At 36.2% G+C, this 16852-nt stretch overlaps 1 protein-coding gene across 2 annotated transcripts; it reads right to left on the reverse strand.

Annotated features, from left to right (window-relative positions):
- Window positions 1–463: 463 nt before the first annotated feature.
- LOC147162274 (LIM domain transcription factor LMO4.1-like) lies at window positions 464–15137 on the reverse strand. 2 transcript variants are annotated; one of them, XM_086097444.1, is made up of 5 exons: window positions 14896–15137; window positions 9006–9243; window positions 3479–3575; window positions 3184–3342; window positions 464–1728 (listed from the first exon to the last, which is right to left on the reverse strand). In XM_086097444.1, the coding sequence occupies exons 2-5, from the start codon at window positions 9236–9238 to the stop codon at window positions 1720–1722; spliced, it is 498 nt and encodes a 165-aa protein (XP_085953570.1). In that variant the 5' UTR covers window positions 9239–9243; window positions 14896–15137; the 3' UTR covers window positions 464–1719. The 2 variants fall into 2 exon arrangements, with proteins under 2 accessions (XP_085953570.1, XP_085953571.1); XM_086097445.1 differs by lacking the exon at window positions 14896–15137 and adding an exon at window positions 14054–14126.
- Between the last annotated feature and the right edge of the window lie 1715 nt (window positions 15138–16852).

Here is a 16852-nt window from a genome sequence, read left to right on the forward strand (position 1 = left end):
GCCGTGGATTTTCCACGTGACCTGTGCAACGGCATGTTGCAACCACTTGTGAGAACTGAAAGACGTATCTTTGATATGCAGTAGGTCAGGATGGTGACTTCATGGTTGAAGTGGAGACAGAGCCATTGTGCTGAGTAAGGAAAAAAAACACTAAGGATGAGCCAGCAACCTGTAGTATGGAGTTACGATAGGTTAGGCCAGCCATCTTTAATATCAAAAGATGAACGGGTGACTAAGACTATGGTGATAGTGACATCTTGGTGTCCCTGGTCAGTTGCAGTATGTTGACTTTGTTTGGCAGAAATGTCAGCAGAAACTTAACATTGTAAGGGAGTGTGCGGCACTTTGTGTTTTAGTGTTTCATTGAGCGAGTTTTATTAAGTAAAACACTCCAAAAAGAGGTGAATGAAAGTGAAAAATTTTATTTTATTACAACAAACCCACTTTCATGTGTTGTGCTGGTTGAACGCTTAGAGAAGTGTGATTAGCTTTCCAGTATAGATCATGTTGAGTATTGGATTCACTGGCTGATGAGCAAATGATTTACAATTCAAATTAAATTTCTATGGTCATTCATCCAAACGTTCATACAATCAATCCATCTATTTTCTACAGCTCATGTCTGCCCATCTTAGCTGACTTTGGGCCACAGGCGGTGTACACACTTGACTGGTTTCCAGCCATTCACGGAACTTGCAGTAAAGTACAACATCAGATCACGAGAGCACAATGTCAATGGCTCGACAATAACAAAAATATTCTTCAAAAGCTTAAATTCTGTTCCAGACAAAAAGCTAATATTCAATATGGAAAATGAGATATAAAAAGGTTTGGTGCTAATTCTGTGTGTACTGTAATGTGAACACAAGTATAAAAACAAACAAATACACCACTTTCTCCTATGATTAAGATGAATACTTGACCAAGACAGAAAATACAAAATTGTGGGTTTTCATTGTTTAAAACACAAACACAAAGAATGCCATAAAATGAAAGGTTACACATGTAACTATGGTTCTATGAATCCCAATTGAACGCCAGAGGCGCAGGATGGATATAAGTTCCATTAGAGGTTGGTTCCCTCTTTTCTTCTGGAGTTGCGTTCACATGCCACTGGATACTCTACCCTGAAGGAACAAAGAATTGTCCATCGATATCTTCAATCCGTTGCTGGTAGTCCTGTGACCGAGTTGGCCGGAGCAGCAAAGTTTCCCTTTCTACCTGCGGCGGTGTTTCAGTTTGTTTGTGAGAAAACGTATAACATTGTTAACCAAATTGTTTCTTTTGGTGCTTTTAGCACTGCCTGTGGGGGTCAGTAGGGATAAAGTTAAACTTATTAGTGTCATACATTCTGTATGAGTTGAGTTCACTTCAAGCAATGCCTGCAGTGTTCCCTCCAGATTCACCATCCAATGTTTGGAAGGGCGGGCAAGGGCCATCCGGGTTTTCACTGGAATCACTGCTATGAAATGTCAACGTCTCTGTCTCAGTCCTTTTAGCCATGCCTGATATTTGCAATATCGCCGCCACAGTTCATTAGAGATAGCAGTCTGGCGGTTCAGCCATCCTTAGCATCCTCCTCCCTCAAATGTAGCAATAATTCAGCCTTCTCTAATCATGGAAAGAGTGACAAGCTGATTTACAAGAGGAGGATAAGTGAAGAAGGAGCAAACGGAAGAGTTGAAGGAAGAAGACGCTCAAGTTTTCCCATCTGGTTTCTCAGCAGACCTGTAAATAATAAATCAAGAAATATAAATACTAGGGCTGCAATAATGCTTAGTTTTGATTAATCTGGCGATAATTTTATCAATTAATCGTTTGAAAAACATGTTTTATATTACGACTGTGTTTTAGGTTGAGTGATGGGGTTATTGAATTGATGTATTACAATGTCCTATATGATGAGAAGTATTTGTCTTATTTTGCCAGTCATTATTATTTTGTAGTTTATATACAGTTGATGTGTCCCTTATGATAAATGATGATTTAGCCACTCATAGTTTGTCTAGTCTTATAGAAATGTCCCTTATTATGAGAATGTTGTCAGTTACTACGCTATTAGTCACTATTAGTTTGTATAGTAAAACAACAGTAAAAAGCAGTAAAAAAGAAATAATCGCTGACCAGTAAACAACTTCAAATTTGCTGTATTTGTACTAATTAAAGGAACTACTATAAGGATACTAATTGGAATACTTTTGATAAAATAAGAAATACACATTTTTTAAACACCTTAGAACAAATAACACAAATCTTCTTTTTTTTTATACACAACTGATTATTTTATTTATATACATTACTGTATAGCAGTTTTATCGCACCAAAATATTTTATCTTTTGGGCAGTATAAACTCTCAATGAATATGTAATTTTTGATATCCCAAGCCTTAATACTGGGAAAACTTGGAGAATGGAAGCCTTGTGATTTGATTAGGTATTGTTAGCAAATTGACCATTGATTTTATTTAGGGAACAACAAGCATGGAGGAAGCAACAATGGCTGAATGGAACGGTAAAAAAATAAAAAATAAAGAAGAAGAAGCTGTGGCTCGGTAATTTGGAGATAGTTTGGTTTTTAAAGTATCAGATGAGCAACAAAATCAGGTTATATGTAGGGAGCGTGATAGACAAGTTGGTGGAAGCACTACTCTCGTGAATAGATAAAAAAAAAAAAGATTGACCTATTTCATTTTATAGGCAATTTTTATTTATGGTATATTTTTATTCAACTGTGCACCTTACGGAGCTTTAATTTTAAAAAGATACTCCTGTCATACAGCATTTATGTTTACATTTTCTCATTTGAACAACTGATAATTTTTCCATGAACAAGGTGAAGAAACTTGATTTCATTTGATTTTGCCACTGTTTCACTGAAATGGCCAGTTTCAATGAAACTACAGTACTTGTGTACGTGTCATATTTGGCATTGAGTGAACATTTGCTCTTATTTTTGCGATAGAAAAAATAAGAATATATATATATATATATATATATATATATATAATATATACATATATATATAAAGCAGAAATATATCAGTATATATATTGGTTCAAATTGTCCAACCTCAACACAGTGGCTGTTGTTGTACAAGCTAAACATCAGATCTTAGAAAGTTAGGGAGGCGTGTATTATGATTTCTAATATGCAAATTAACACTAGCACAGAAATACGCCTCACCTTCTGGTCGGACATCATGCCATTAGCTTGCATGTGTGTTGGGTGTCCACTGAGTAGTCCACCTCCCGGCCGATCGTGTTCGCAGAAGATTGTTCCGTTGATGTAATGAAAGCGATCACCGGGGACCAGGCGGTTCCGACAGGTTGCACAAATAAAACACTGACACAAGAAAGAAAGACTTGTTAACATTTTGTCTTCAATCATACAACACTCTACCAGGAGGAACAATAACAATAAGGACAATAATCGCAGTTTGATGTTACAGTGAGGTGATCAGTTACATAATCAAACTCACCTTCAGGTGGTAAACGTTTCCTTGTGCCCGCATCACCATCTCGCTAGCAGGGATAGCCAGTCTACATGCACTGCAAGCACCGCTGTTTCCAAACAGCCTGCGGAAACGCATCAACAAAACTAGTTTGTTTCCATCAAAAGCTACAACATGTAGTATGCTATTTTTATGACTAGAAATAAAGAGAAGAGAGATAATTTAACAGCTAGCGCGCCTCTGATTTTGTGGTAGCATTAGCATTAATGCTAATGTTACTGTTCAAAGTTGTTTGCAGTGCAAAGATATTAACTCTTTTAACATTTTGTATAATAATTAAGACTGTTAAAAGTCGACTCATCCTTGAAGACTCCCTTTACATTTCCTTAAATGCTACCCTTCTATCACACTTAAGAAAAATAGGAGTAGCTTTCTTTTATTTTAGCATAGCCTAATTCGGTTCTGCTATAGTCTTTCTCTCTTTCTTTCTTTCTTTCTTTCTTTCTTTCACACTTGATGCATGCCAGTTATGGTTGGGTCATTGTAGGTCAACTTAAACAATCGGGAAAAAATGTGTTCAATCAAGGTTCCACTGCACTGTATTCCATTTCAGTTGTCCATAGCACTGTCCTAAAAGCTTCCACCTTATTTCTTCTTTGTACTAAATATTCAAGAAGTTCAATGAACTTCTTGAACTCCATGTTAAAAAAGGACAGAGAGAAGTTGGAATTTGCTGTTGGCTGATCAGCTGTAATTCAATTAACTGCTCTGGCAAAGCGCCTGAATGGTTTCAGATGCACACTTGGGAGATTTGAAGGTTAAGGAACAGCTTTTGCTTGTTTGGAATTCTAACAAGTAGTTTAGTCTCTTGTTTCATTTGTCTTGTGTCATAGCCAGTACGTTTTCATTGTAATGAAGATTGCAAGACTAATGATTAAATTAATTAAGACAGCCGCAAGCTTGTTTTTAAGTGATGCTTTCTACCGTAATTGAATGGCTTCGTTTACAGTCGATTGACAACTCAGCTGTGCTGTACATGGAGCAAAAATCAGACATACAAAAACAAAGACAGTTAAAACAATCAATAACATAAAAACAAGATTCATGTTTCCCTAAGCATGTATGATATTCAGTGACAGGAACCTAAGGGTCAAGTAAATCCCCTCCAATGAGAACATTGCCAATTAAGGTATTAAGATTAGATTGTCATGATCAATTTAAATAGTTGAATTTTATGAGACTATGGGCATGCCACCAACATATTGGAAAGCTTTCAACATTTTACTATTCCTGCAAATAAGCCACTTTCAGAAAGACTCACTACTGAGTTATTCATTACTTTGTGGAGTATGGAGCAGAAGTTTGTCAGCAACAACAAAAAATCACCCCCCCCCCCCCCCCAAAAACATACATACATGGCATACAGTATTTACCTATCGCATATATGCGAGAAGATGGAAAATTTGCATGCAACAAGAAAAACTGCTAGCGAACAGCTAGCGAACATCTTTTCTACCTTTGAACAAACCCTGACAAAAATAAATACAAAAATCACCGTTTGCTACCGTCGCAAATGTTCACTGCTCAGTGGGATACGGGCTTAAGAGACCATGAAAAATATTTAACTGGGGTGTTAAGAAAAAAGGAGAGAGACTATAAAACCTTGTTGATAAAGTTATTCTTTGATCTAAGTTTAGTTATTTTTTTGTTTTCTTTATTGTTAATAAAGAAAGATACAATGTTAGGCAGAGGTGTACTTAAAGCAATTTAATAGACAATATTATTTATAGCTGTGGTGGAGAGTTGGGGGAGGGGTGTGCGAAATTCTTCTTCCTCTGGGCGCGTGAGAAAATAATTGAGAAGCACTGCATTGTATAGATATGGTAAAGCACACAAATAATTTATTTTTTGCGTCTATTGTCTTGTTTATTTATTTTTTTAAACACTTGCACATACAACAGTGAAAATGTTCAATGTTTACTTTAAACATTGATTGCACAGTTTACATTGTACAATTATCTCATCTATTAATTAAATAATAATTACAATACCTAACCAAATAGATACACCCTAATGAAGACCACCAGTCTCGGCTCCAATTAGAACAGCTAGACTCACCTTTAATAGCACTCAACCTCGCCTCAAAAGCCAGTGAACAGCATTGCGTCGCAGATGTGGTCGCTGCAAAATATATCCAGTATTGTCTTTATCATTATTACTTAAAGACCCTTTAAAGTGAATTCAGAGGTTTGTTTCTTAATAATTTCATGAGTCCATGGTGTCTGCTTAACTGTTTGTGTTTTTTCCAGTTCCCTGGTCAGGTGAATAGGCAGCACCTCCGGTGCAACCTGCTCTGCATCATCATTAGTTAGGTTCTTAAAGTGGAAGTCAAAAATTGTCTTTGCAATATGTTCTATGTCTCCACTAGTCTAAACACGGTAATAGTTTGTGGAATATGAATTAAGCAGAAAATTCCACCCATTTTTAGCTCCAATTTTATTTATTTTTATTTTCGGTGGCCGAATATTCGGTGCATCACTAAAAATAAATAATTAAAATAACCTGATGGTTATTTTAATTTTAACAAAAGTTAACAAATAACTCAAAATAAAATTCAAATGTGTTTGTTTATATTAAAAAAAAAAAAAGAAAAGAAAACTAACTGAAACTACATTTTACATTTACAAAACTAACTATGATAAATATTGTAGAACGATTACAATTCATGCACAAAGCAGAAAAAAAAGCATTTGATACCTTAGATCATGAAATAATATTTTATAAATTGTTTAAATATGGTATACAAGGTGTTGCACATCAATGGGTTGCCAGTTATTTAAAAAATAGAAAACAATATGTTGAATTCAATAGTAGGCAATCAAAACACAGTTATGTAAATTGTTGGGTGCCCCAGGGATCAATTCTGGGCCAGTACTTTTTCTTCTTAACGTGCAAAATATATCCAGTATTGTCTTTATCATAATATTATTATTATTATTTATCATTATGATATTACAACCCTTTTGAAATTGTTCAAATGTATTTTGTTTGCAGATGACACCACCTTGTTTTATGCTGGGAAAAATATATACAATGTATTACAAGTAATAGAGAATGAGTTCAATAATATTATGAAGTGGTTCAATGCTTACAGACTATCTATACATATAAGAAAAAACAGATTTATGATTTTCAGTTGTAGAAATATAGATGTCAAAGCAACACTGACTCTGCAAGGCATAGAAATAGAAAGTACTAATGAAATTAAGTTTCTAGGTATCATTATTGATGATAATTTAACATGGAAAGCGCATATAGAATATGTCAAATCTAAGGTAAACCTTAGCCGTGTTACACAAGGTCAAAGAATCATTGAACAAGAATGCTTTGTTATTGTTATATAATTCATTGATTGTTCCGTACCTGACCTATTGCATTCAAGTGTGGGGGTGTGCAGACAAAACCTACACTGAATCCATCTTTCTTTTACAGAAACTTGCTAATCTTGTTGTTTGCGGTTGTGGATACAGAGACCACACTAATACATTATTTATACAACTAAATACTTTCAAATTTAATGAATTGATGGAATTAAACCGCTTTAAAATATTGTACAAAGTCCATCATGAAATTGTACCAGTTAATATACAAACTAAATTCATAAAAAGGGAAAGTGAGTACAAATTATGAGGAACAGACATTTTTTCCAAACCTAAATATAGAACAAAACAAAAAGAAAGATGTATTTCAACTCAAGGTGTCAGTCTGTGGTAAACAATCTGGATTGCAAAACAAAATCTTCTCAGTCTATTTGGGGGTTTTTTAAGCATAAAAGCACAATTACTGCAAAAATATATATAGCAAAAGGACACACAATTGAATTATTTTGAATGATCTAGTTGTAACACTGAAAGCGTCTTGACCGATAGTTTTGTTTTTTTGTTTTTTTAGTTGATCAGGGGCAGACAAAACAAGTTTTACTTCTGCATCTTCCGTTTCAGAAAGGGAGGTCACTGAAACCAGAGAAAAAGCGATAACTCTAGCCTGTTTCATAAAAAGAGATAATTTAAGCTCTCGGTCAGTTACCATAGTAACAGAGTCCATGAACCTAACCTGGTCGGTTGCAGGTTTTCCACAATGAACCTCAAGGTTTCCTCATTCATAAAGTCTGCTGCGGCAAATTTTTGCGTACAGTCTATAGCCTACAGTCTATAGCGTAAAGTCCACTTTTGTCACGAACATGGCATGTCCTTTTGACAATTACCCTATTGATGAAGGTACCGCATTATTGCGCAGGGAATTAAATATTCGTTGTGAGATTGTTATGCTGGCATTTGCGGACAGTTATCTTTTTGAGTGGTACCGTTTCACATCACAGTCCATCACCTACATACACAACTTAATCCGTCCTTACATTTGCAACATTACTGGCGGCGTAGTCATGCGCTCACATCACAGCATAAATTGTGTGTTGCGCTCCGGTGAGAGGCTAGCGGGCTAGCGTGTGCATGAGGGAAGCGGGTGTTGGGCACCTGACTCAGCGCCAAAACAACAGCCCTTTCTTAACAATGACAACAACTTTTTTTTTCTTTCAGTGTTACTTTTTCTAAGCATGAAAAATTAGCATAGCGAGGCATTAGGACTGAAATGCGGGAGTCTCACGCTCAATACGGAGCGTTGACAGCTCTGCTTTTACTACAGTAATGACAAGTATACAGTATCCACACAGTGTAGTGTCATAACCTTTGTTATTCTATGATAAATAAAGTTGTAGTTAGCACACAGAGCTTATCTGCGGATTATTGGACACACTCTGTTGGCGGAATAAAATGCAGGTCAGTCACTCACTCGCGCCTCATAACTCCTCCCTTGTCTTCTCTTCTGCATTCTATCCCTCGTGTCCATGTCACATAAACCATAGATCACACACTACCAATATTCCGGCAACACTGCTATTATTCCTTGCCGCTGATATGAATAGCAGCGATCGGGGTTAGCTTCAGTCAAGACGTTAGCTTTCGGCTAACGTTGGACGCGTCCACTAGTTTGTAGCTTCTACTGCTCATGAATGAGCCACCACCTTATAATTCATTCACTGCCAGCCTAGTTCAAATTGATTTTTGATGTCTATAGCTGTCAATGGCATTGAATGACTTAATATCTGTAATAAACGCAGAAGCGTTCAGTGATTTTCATAACAAAATACAGAGAATCCGTTACACTTGGCAGCTCTTTCATTGCCAACAGTTTCTAAAAAATCCCCACTCTTTCCTTGGTCTTTCCTTTCTTTGTGGTAATCTACTTTTTCCTTGACAATTATGCCATGTGTTTGTGGTTCAATAAAAAAAATATAGTACCATGTATTGTGGAATTTTATTTTAATTAATTGATTAAATTAATTTACTTTTTTTTTTTAACAAATTAATATACACATAGAATTAATCAAATGTTTATATTGCCCATGTATCCATGTCTGCTATCATAGTGGCGTCACATTCAGTTTAAAAACGTTGTACATAATACAAGTACTGGTAAGAATGTGTGTCCCACTCACCTGATGTAGTCGTTCTTGCAGAGGATCATGCCTCCTTTGCTGTAGCAGGTGCTGCTGTACTCGCCCAGCTGAGCGTGGCAGCAGGAGCATTTGAGGCAGCGCGTGTGCCAGTACTGCTCCATGGAGAAGAGGAGGAAGCGGTCTGCAATTCGACCTCCACATCCTGCGCACGAGCGACCTGCTGTCGCCCCCATCGCCGGCACTGTGGGTGCCTCCAACCTGCTGTTCACCATCACAACTAGAGAAGGACAAGAGCAATGTACATTGCTGAATAAGAAAATGACAACATTTTTTTTCTTAAATAAATAAATGAACACATTGCAGACATTCACTTCACACTTAAACTCGAGGATATAGTTCGTTACACACATTTTAAGAATTTATAAGGATCTTTAAAATGCGTAAAGGGTTAGTACATCCGCCTCACGCTTCTGAGGTTAAAGGTTCGAATTTGTGCTCAGGTCTGCCTGTGTCTTGCCCCTTCGGCTCCCTTCCACATTCCAAAACACGTTTACTTGAAGTTCATTGTCCATAGGTGTGTGGTTGTTTATTTATATGTATCTGTAAGTACATATAACTCCTACAAATCGGATAGCTTCAAATCAAAGAAATTGAAGAGGTGCCAAAAATGCCCTTCCTCACAATATTAATAATGCTTTATCTGCTTTCACATCAGAGTTTAATGAATTCTTCGTTTGTCAATGCCTCCACAAGCCAGGTTTGAAAAAATGTGCCAATTATTAATACTAAAAGACAAGACGGTTTGTTCAAACATGCCAAGAATAAATAACAAAGAAAACATGACCTAGAAACCAAAACACAAATTATCATCACAAAAATATTAATTAGTCCTGGCTTTGAATAAGATGGACCAGTAAATTATTGGCACTTTTGACTTTAGTGTGCAGCTGAAGTCAAAAGTCATAAAATTGAAAACAAAACTTAACAACTACCACCATGAGCAAATTCTTGAAATAAAAATACACTATATTTTCAAGTCAAGAAAAAATACAAGGGACATACAGTATATTTCCCTTCCTAATGTGACACTTGGCACACAGTATACTTGACTATACTTAACTAGGTCCATCTTGGCTGTAAAACTTGTGACATACATAAATAGAGCCACATTCATATGTCTCATACTCATACGCAATTACATAAGTTCCATTTTCCTTCATGTTTTCAGCTGAAAAACCTGAGCTGACTCATGCATAGCTGCGAGTAGCATTGCTTTTGCATCACACCGTGATGCACAGTTTGCGCTATATCAGCAGTATTCCCACTTGAGCTGCTTCCCTCCTTTATAATTAGCGGCATCAACAACAACAACACAAAATAACTGCATGGTTATATATTTTCCAAATGGGGTAACAGAGGCCAAACCATCTTCTAGAGCTGCTGTTTTCACAAGGATTTTCCAACAAGCCTTTCCACAAATCTGACATTGCGGCAGCTGGTTGACTACAGTGAAGCACACTGCCCTCAAGAACCTAATTTTTTTGAGGAGGAAGGTCATTCCATGCCAGTCAGTGGGTTTAAACAAGCAGATTTTGATTTGAATGAAACTTGCTCTACTTGTTCATAGTGATAGGGTAATACTAAATCTCAAATTTTAGGTTTCTACTTTTTTTTCAGCAGGGGAATCCTGGCAGCGTGAACAAATGACACTTTACACACTTGACTTCTATATTGTATCTGTAAAATGATCATTTTAACTTGTGCACACTGATTTCCCCATCATTGAATCACGAATAGTAATCGCTAGATGTTTTTTGCCACACCCACCCCTTACTTTGACGAACATGATGTATGATTCGGGCATGTAATTTGTCGTCCTCAAACCCCCGCCTCCACAATGATTCATTCGGGCAGAATTTTGCCCGTTTGCCCCCGTGCACCGGGCTTGGCAAGTTTTCTGGGGGAAACCCTGGACTGCATTGTCACACTTGAGAAATACAGAATGTTGTACACATTACTCAAATCATTGTTACATTACACATTCCTTATTGATTGATAGTATTTTTTATTTTATTTTTTTAATTCATAGTTCAGTAACAGTTGATATTGGACCGACAGCTATCTAACAAGAGGAAGCACATGCCTTGATGCTCTGACCACAATGATTAGATACACCTGCACAATGAAATGAGCTCTAATACAAGAACAATATTAGTAACTGCATCCTTACAAATAGAATAATAAATCATTCTTGGCTGACAATTATAAGCAGTTGTAGTTTAGTATCGATTAGTAGTATACGTCTACAGAATTGATGTTTGGAACAAAAAATAAAATAAAAGCACCTCTGGCCTAAAGCCTAACTGCATGGTGCACGTGTGAGTACGTGCATTTGAAAAAAACTTAGTTTTTCAGTTTCTTAGAGTCTGAGCTGGAGTTTGGGCTGTTCAAAGTCGGCCTATTTTTGTTTTTTTCCCTTTTCTATCCGAGTTGTGTCGTAAAACAACAATACATGTCCGTGGGGACGAGCCGACGTCACTCTCCACCACTTCACCCATCCCCACCCCCAAGATAGAGGGAAGTTCCGCCTCCATGCCCTCGACCATCCAATCACAAAGTAAAAGCCTATGTGTGTTTATTTATTTGTTGACTGGTGAAAAACATTTTATTTATGTCAAATAAAATAACTCGCTATGGTATATGTGTTATTTGTTTAATCTTAACATTTCTTTAATTCCAAATAGCTTTCATCACTCAGCCTAAGTAATGTTAACTTCCGGCCACACACATTCAGCCAATCACAGATGCAACTAGTAGACAGGTGTAATGCTTTGAACTAACACGGAAATACAGACGCGCTAAACTTTTGCTAGACGAGGATACGAGATCAACTACGGTCCTACCACTATTCTTGCAACATGATTACTTAGAAAGTCAATACAGTTTGCAACTTTGCATTAATAGTGGTGAATCTCTGCTGAAACCAAACCAAATGGTTTCACGCAACGTCATGAGCAGATAAAATGTGGATAATGTAACACAGCCAGCTTCCAGTACAAGCCAAAAAGGAGCCGGCAGCATGAACAGATTGTGGAGACCTGTTGACAGTTGTTGGACCAAGATAGCAATAGTAGCATTAGTTTTAGCAAAAACACCTGGCCACCAGAATGAATGCCGATGTTCATGCATTTTTTTAAATTAATGTCAGAAAAGATGTTGTAAACATATAAACATTACATATTTAATGTTTATTTATTTAACCTTCACAGTGTATTTGATTTCCTATTCATTTCAATGGGCAACAGTTATACGTGGATTTTCCGCTATGGCAGGGGTGTGGCTGTATACTAAAAAGTTATTTAAATGGGTATATTTCTTACAGCTTCTGATTGAATTGGAGATTGAGTATCATTTTCTTGACCCGAAAATTTTTGACTGCATAAAACCTTTTTTTTTTTGTAACTATATTTACACTAACTAAACAAGTTATTTAAACTGATATATTGCTTCATCTTCTGATCGGATAGTTTTTTTACTCTCTGATTGGCGATCGAGCTTCAAAACTCCTTATCATGTAAAGCCTATCCGCAATGCATCTTTAGCAGCTTTCCATTTGCTTGGCTTTATCAACTGTATCGATTTCCTTAGAATATTTCTATCAAAGCGTGATTTCAAAGGTCAACACAAGTCCTGCTGAAATCATTTGTTTTAATTGCCCATCAGGTTTATTTCAAATTGGTGTTCAGCACACGATCCCCACACACCTCACATGCCACATAACTTTCTTTTAACACCTTTGCTGTAATATTGGACTGCATTTCTACCTGAGGAAATACACATGCTAGCAACAGTATTAGTTACACCTGCTCAATAGAGTGAGCTCTAATGCAGCCTCTGTAACTGCCATTAATAGTATTAGCAGTATTTTTTTTTTTTTACCAATATGCTTATTGATGTATTTGAAGTTTGCAGTGGTGAAAAACATCATTACGTAATACCGCAAATGGCACCTAATTGCTAAATCCAGATAGGGCAAGAAGGTTGCCAAGAAAGTTGCTTCTCTAAAGTAGAATGTGACATACTTAAGTGGCCAATTACTTCAGTTTAAGTCAAATATCCCTTGACATACTTAAAGATGTCTAAATTAATTCGAGGTATGGTTATGGTGTAGTACTAATTTAGTTAATCAGAGCTCACATTCCTCACCTTAAGTATAAGTAGCTATTTTAATTGTCTCAAACTATTCCTCCATTTTGGATTGTGTGCACTTTTGGAGAAGGAACAAAAGGGGGGGAAGAACAGAGGATATTAATTATAGCCCTAGCTAGATGTTCACATCTATAAGCACACACAGAAGGCTGTAAAGGAAATTTGCTATTCAAATAATTTATGTTCTCTCTCTATGTACACACAGGACTACAGCTGATCAACAGTGCTGATAACGGACTAACTGTATAAAGTAAAACCATCCGACAGATGCCTTTTACAGTATACATTGGAATAAACCTGTCAATAGCTGTAATGTACTTTATTGGACTTTGTGCACTTTTGGAGAAGGAACAAAGGGGGGAAAAAAGAACAACGGATATTAATTATAGCCCTAGCTAGATGTTCACATCTATAAGCACACACAGAAGGCTGTAAAGGAAATTTGCTATTCAAATAATTTATGTTCTCTCTCTATGTACACACAGGACTACAGCTGATCAACAGTGCTGATAACGGACTAACTGTATAAAGTAAAACCATCCGACAGATGCCTTTTACAGTATACATTGGAATAAACCTGTCAATAGCTGTAACGTACTTTATTGGACTTTGTGCACTTTTGGAGAAGGAACAAAGGGGGGAAAAAAGAACAAAGGATATTAATTATAGCCCTAGCTAGATGTTCACATCTATAAGCACACACAGAAGGCTGTAAAGGAAATTTGCTATTCAAATAATTTATGTTCTCTCTCTATGTACACACAGGACTACAGCTGATCAACAGTGCTGATAACAGACTAACCGTATAAAGTAAAACCATCCGACAGATGCCTTTTACAGTATACATTGGAATAAACCTGTCAATAGCTGTAACGTACTTTAATGTGTCTTGAGGACTTGAGGGTGCCGGTTCAAACATAGTATTTGAGACAAGCTATTGTACAGTGCACGTGCAACGCACTGAACCACCAATTCCACAAGCTCTTTCACTTTATGACATCACTCCATTGAATACAGCTTGTAAATGCTTGTTTATGTAGCATGTGTACATTTTTGTAGGGCGTGTTCAATAAAAAGTTCAATGAAATTTGACAGAATTGTGAGTCATTAGAGGGAAAAACTATTTTCTACATAATGTTGAATCTAAACAATAATCTATATTTCTTTACAGTTTGTGTGAAATGGAAAAACCCGAGTATGAAAAAAATAATCTTACCAGTTTGTCTCAAGCTAGAACACTGTTGTTATTGTACTTTTTTGTGGGCGTTATGAGTCAAGATGTTGTTAATGACTAAAAGGTTATTTAAATATATAATTAAGTATGTGACCAACCATTCATTAATTCTGAAATATTAAACGTCACAAGTCACACTTTGTGTTTTGGTGTTAAGCTTTCCACATCATCTCATACTGGTGACTAACATCCAGTTGGCAAAACTGATGGAGCCTACAGACTCTGTGATATATAGTACAAACTCTCCCTACTATTTTAATTGGTCATTTTTGTTCAGCTGGGAATCTATTATCATCGCTGGAAAAAGAAAAGAAAAAGAAAAGAAAAGAAAAAAGGAAAGAAAAGAAAAGAAAAAAGAAAGAAAAGGAGATAACACATTATTGGCAATAATTAAAGTTAAACTTTACAAATCGTCACAGAGCGCAGCGCTGTTTATTAGGTAGAAAATTAAAAACATAGTAAACACATGTAAGTCATTGAACTTACACCACTGGCCCCAGGAAGACGCTGAAGAAAATGATCAAATGGTCGAGGTTTCTGTGCTCTAACTTGAAGTCCAAGAAATAAAGAATGGTTTCAATCCACACGCCACGATCGATAGTCATAAAAACAGCAAGAGCTCCCCTGTGATAGACAACAAACAGCTCAGGTGACAGCCAGCCACTTTCACTTTCTTTTTGTCTGTTTACAACCACTGTTTGGCAGCGAAGCAAAGCTGAAGCAGGCGCGTGCTTGTCTTGTTAAAAACGTCATCGCTACTCGCCCAGACGTCGAAAAGGGGCGTGGCTTTTGTCAATCGAAATGAAATACCGTCATTATTTCATTCAAATTTTCTTTAACAAAGCGAACGTGGTGTTCCGTGTTTGCATTTTTGCTTTTTTTTTTTTGTTAATTATAATGCTCTGTTTGCAAACAACATGAAATTGCGGGATAAATTGTATGAGCATGCCCTTCCACTGGTAAAGCGGTGGGAAGTAACTACTTACAAAAACTTCAGGTGTCAAGCATTTATTTTACTGACAACTTGTGACTTCTATTCCAAACATATGTACAGTTGGCCTACTGTGTGCTAGACTTTCTATTCTTTATCGAAATACAGTAAATATGCTTACTTTTTCAACCAAGCGAGTTTAGTGAGGTGGAAATAAACAGGGACAGCAGTGAAATGAACGTGATGAACGTGAACCAGACAGCATTAATTAAGTTTGAATCAGATTTGGAGAAGCAAGATATTCCCCAACCATTACCTTTATAAGAGGAGTTTGCTGTTGGCTCTAATATTTATTTGTGGCCAACGCATTGTTTAATCAGAAAAAAAATAAAATACACTAAGTACAGTGTATTTTTATATTGTTATCATTAACAAATTTTTATTACTCGGTCAGTTCAATATGTTGGCAAAGTTTTGAGAAAATTTTTGATTGCATGAAAGTTAGTAAAAGAGGGAAACTGTTGTGTGTGGTGTTTTTATTTATTTATTTGGGCCTGTTATTAAAACTACAGTAGTGACTTTAAGTAGGCCTGCGTTTCAGAGTATCAGTCTGTATTTTTCAATTACTGAAATAGGCCTAAAGATGAGTACTAATCTAACACGTGCTTCTATTATCAGAGTATGTTTTCCCCTCACATATGTACTTGTAGTAATAGTAGAACAGAGATTGAGTAATTTTGCCTCCTCTGCTTTGTTTTTATGCTGTTACTATCAGCTTCTATTTTGAGTTTTCCAGTGTTGAATCAGTTGAACGATTGAGTTCAGAGTCCAGGCTCAACCAACAGAAGTCGAATGGATTGTCCGTCAGTTGTGTCAACATTTATTTAAAATGATAATAATTTGGATCTGATGTTGAGTTTACTTTATTATTATTATTATTATTATTATTATTATTATTTTTATTATTATTATTATTATTATTATTATTATTATTATTTTTATTATTATTATTATTATTATTATTATTATTATTATTATTATTATTATTATCGACCCATAATAAAGCATTCAGGGGACAACAAACATCGATTGTGGTTAAATACGAGTAGAGGGGGACATCTAGTGGATAGTGAGCTACAAGACAGATCCACTGAAGTGAGGTCTTGGGACACGACACACGTAATTAATCAGGGGTTCTTGCAAATTATTGTGTTCGACATTTTAGAGTTTTAAAAAGTGTTGTGTTTAAAAACAGAGCTAACAATTGATAGTACTCTAATTATCCCACAGTGCACTATTGACAAGTTTGAGCTAATGCAGTTTAATGACTGCAACGGTAATATGTGCCTTTGGGATTTAGTCGACGCAGTAGAATGAAAAATATTTCAGAGCGCCACATTAGAAGTTATAAGTATATTTAAGACTATAGATAGTCGTAATTTAAAATATGCAATGTTTTAACTGTTGCATCCAGTCCCGCCAGATAGGGCAATAAATACGGCACAAAGTCAA

This window comes from Leptonotus elevatus, chromosome 15, assembly GCF_054856555.1.
Source record: "Leptonotus elevatus isolate MCC_2025b chromosome 15, RoL_Lele_1.0, whole genome shotgun sequence".
Classification (NCBI taxonomy): Eukaryota; Metazoa; Chordata; class Actinopteri; order Syngnathiformes; family Syngnathidae; genus Leptonotus; species Leptonotus elevatus.

Excerpts from the sequence above, each read along its gene's own strand:
- LOC147162274 (XM_086097444.1), bottom strand. The coding sequence starts at position 9,238 with ATGGTGAACAGCAGGTTGGAGGCACCCACAGTGCCGGCGATGGGGGCG. Across the intron at positions 3,576-9,005 it reads TGCAAGAACGACTACATCAG|GCTGTTTGGAAACAGCGGTG; the intron begins GTGAGTGGGACA and ends GCGTTTCCGCAG. Across the intron at positions 3,343-3,478 it reads GAAACGTTTACCACCTGAAG|TGTTTTATTTGTGCAACCTG; the intron begins GTGAGTTTGATT and ends TTCTTGTGTCAG.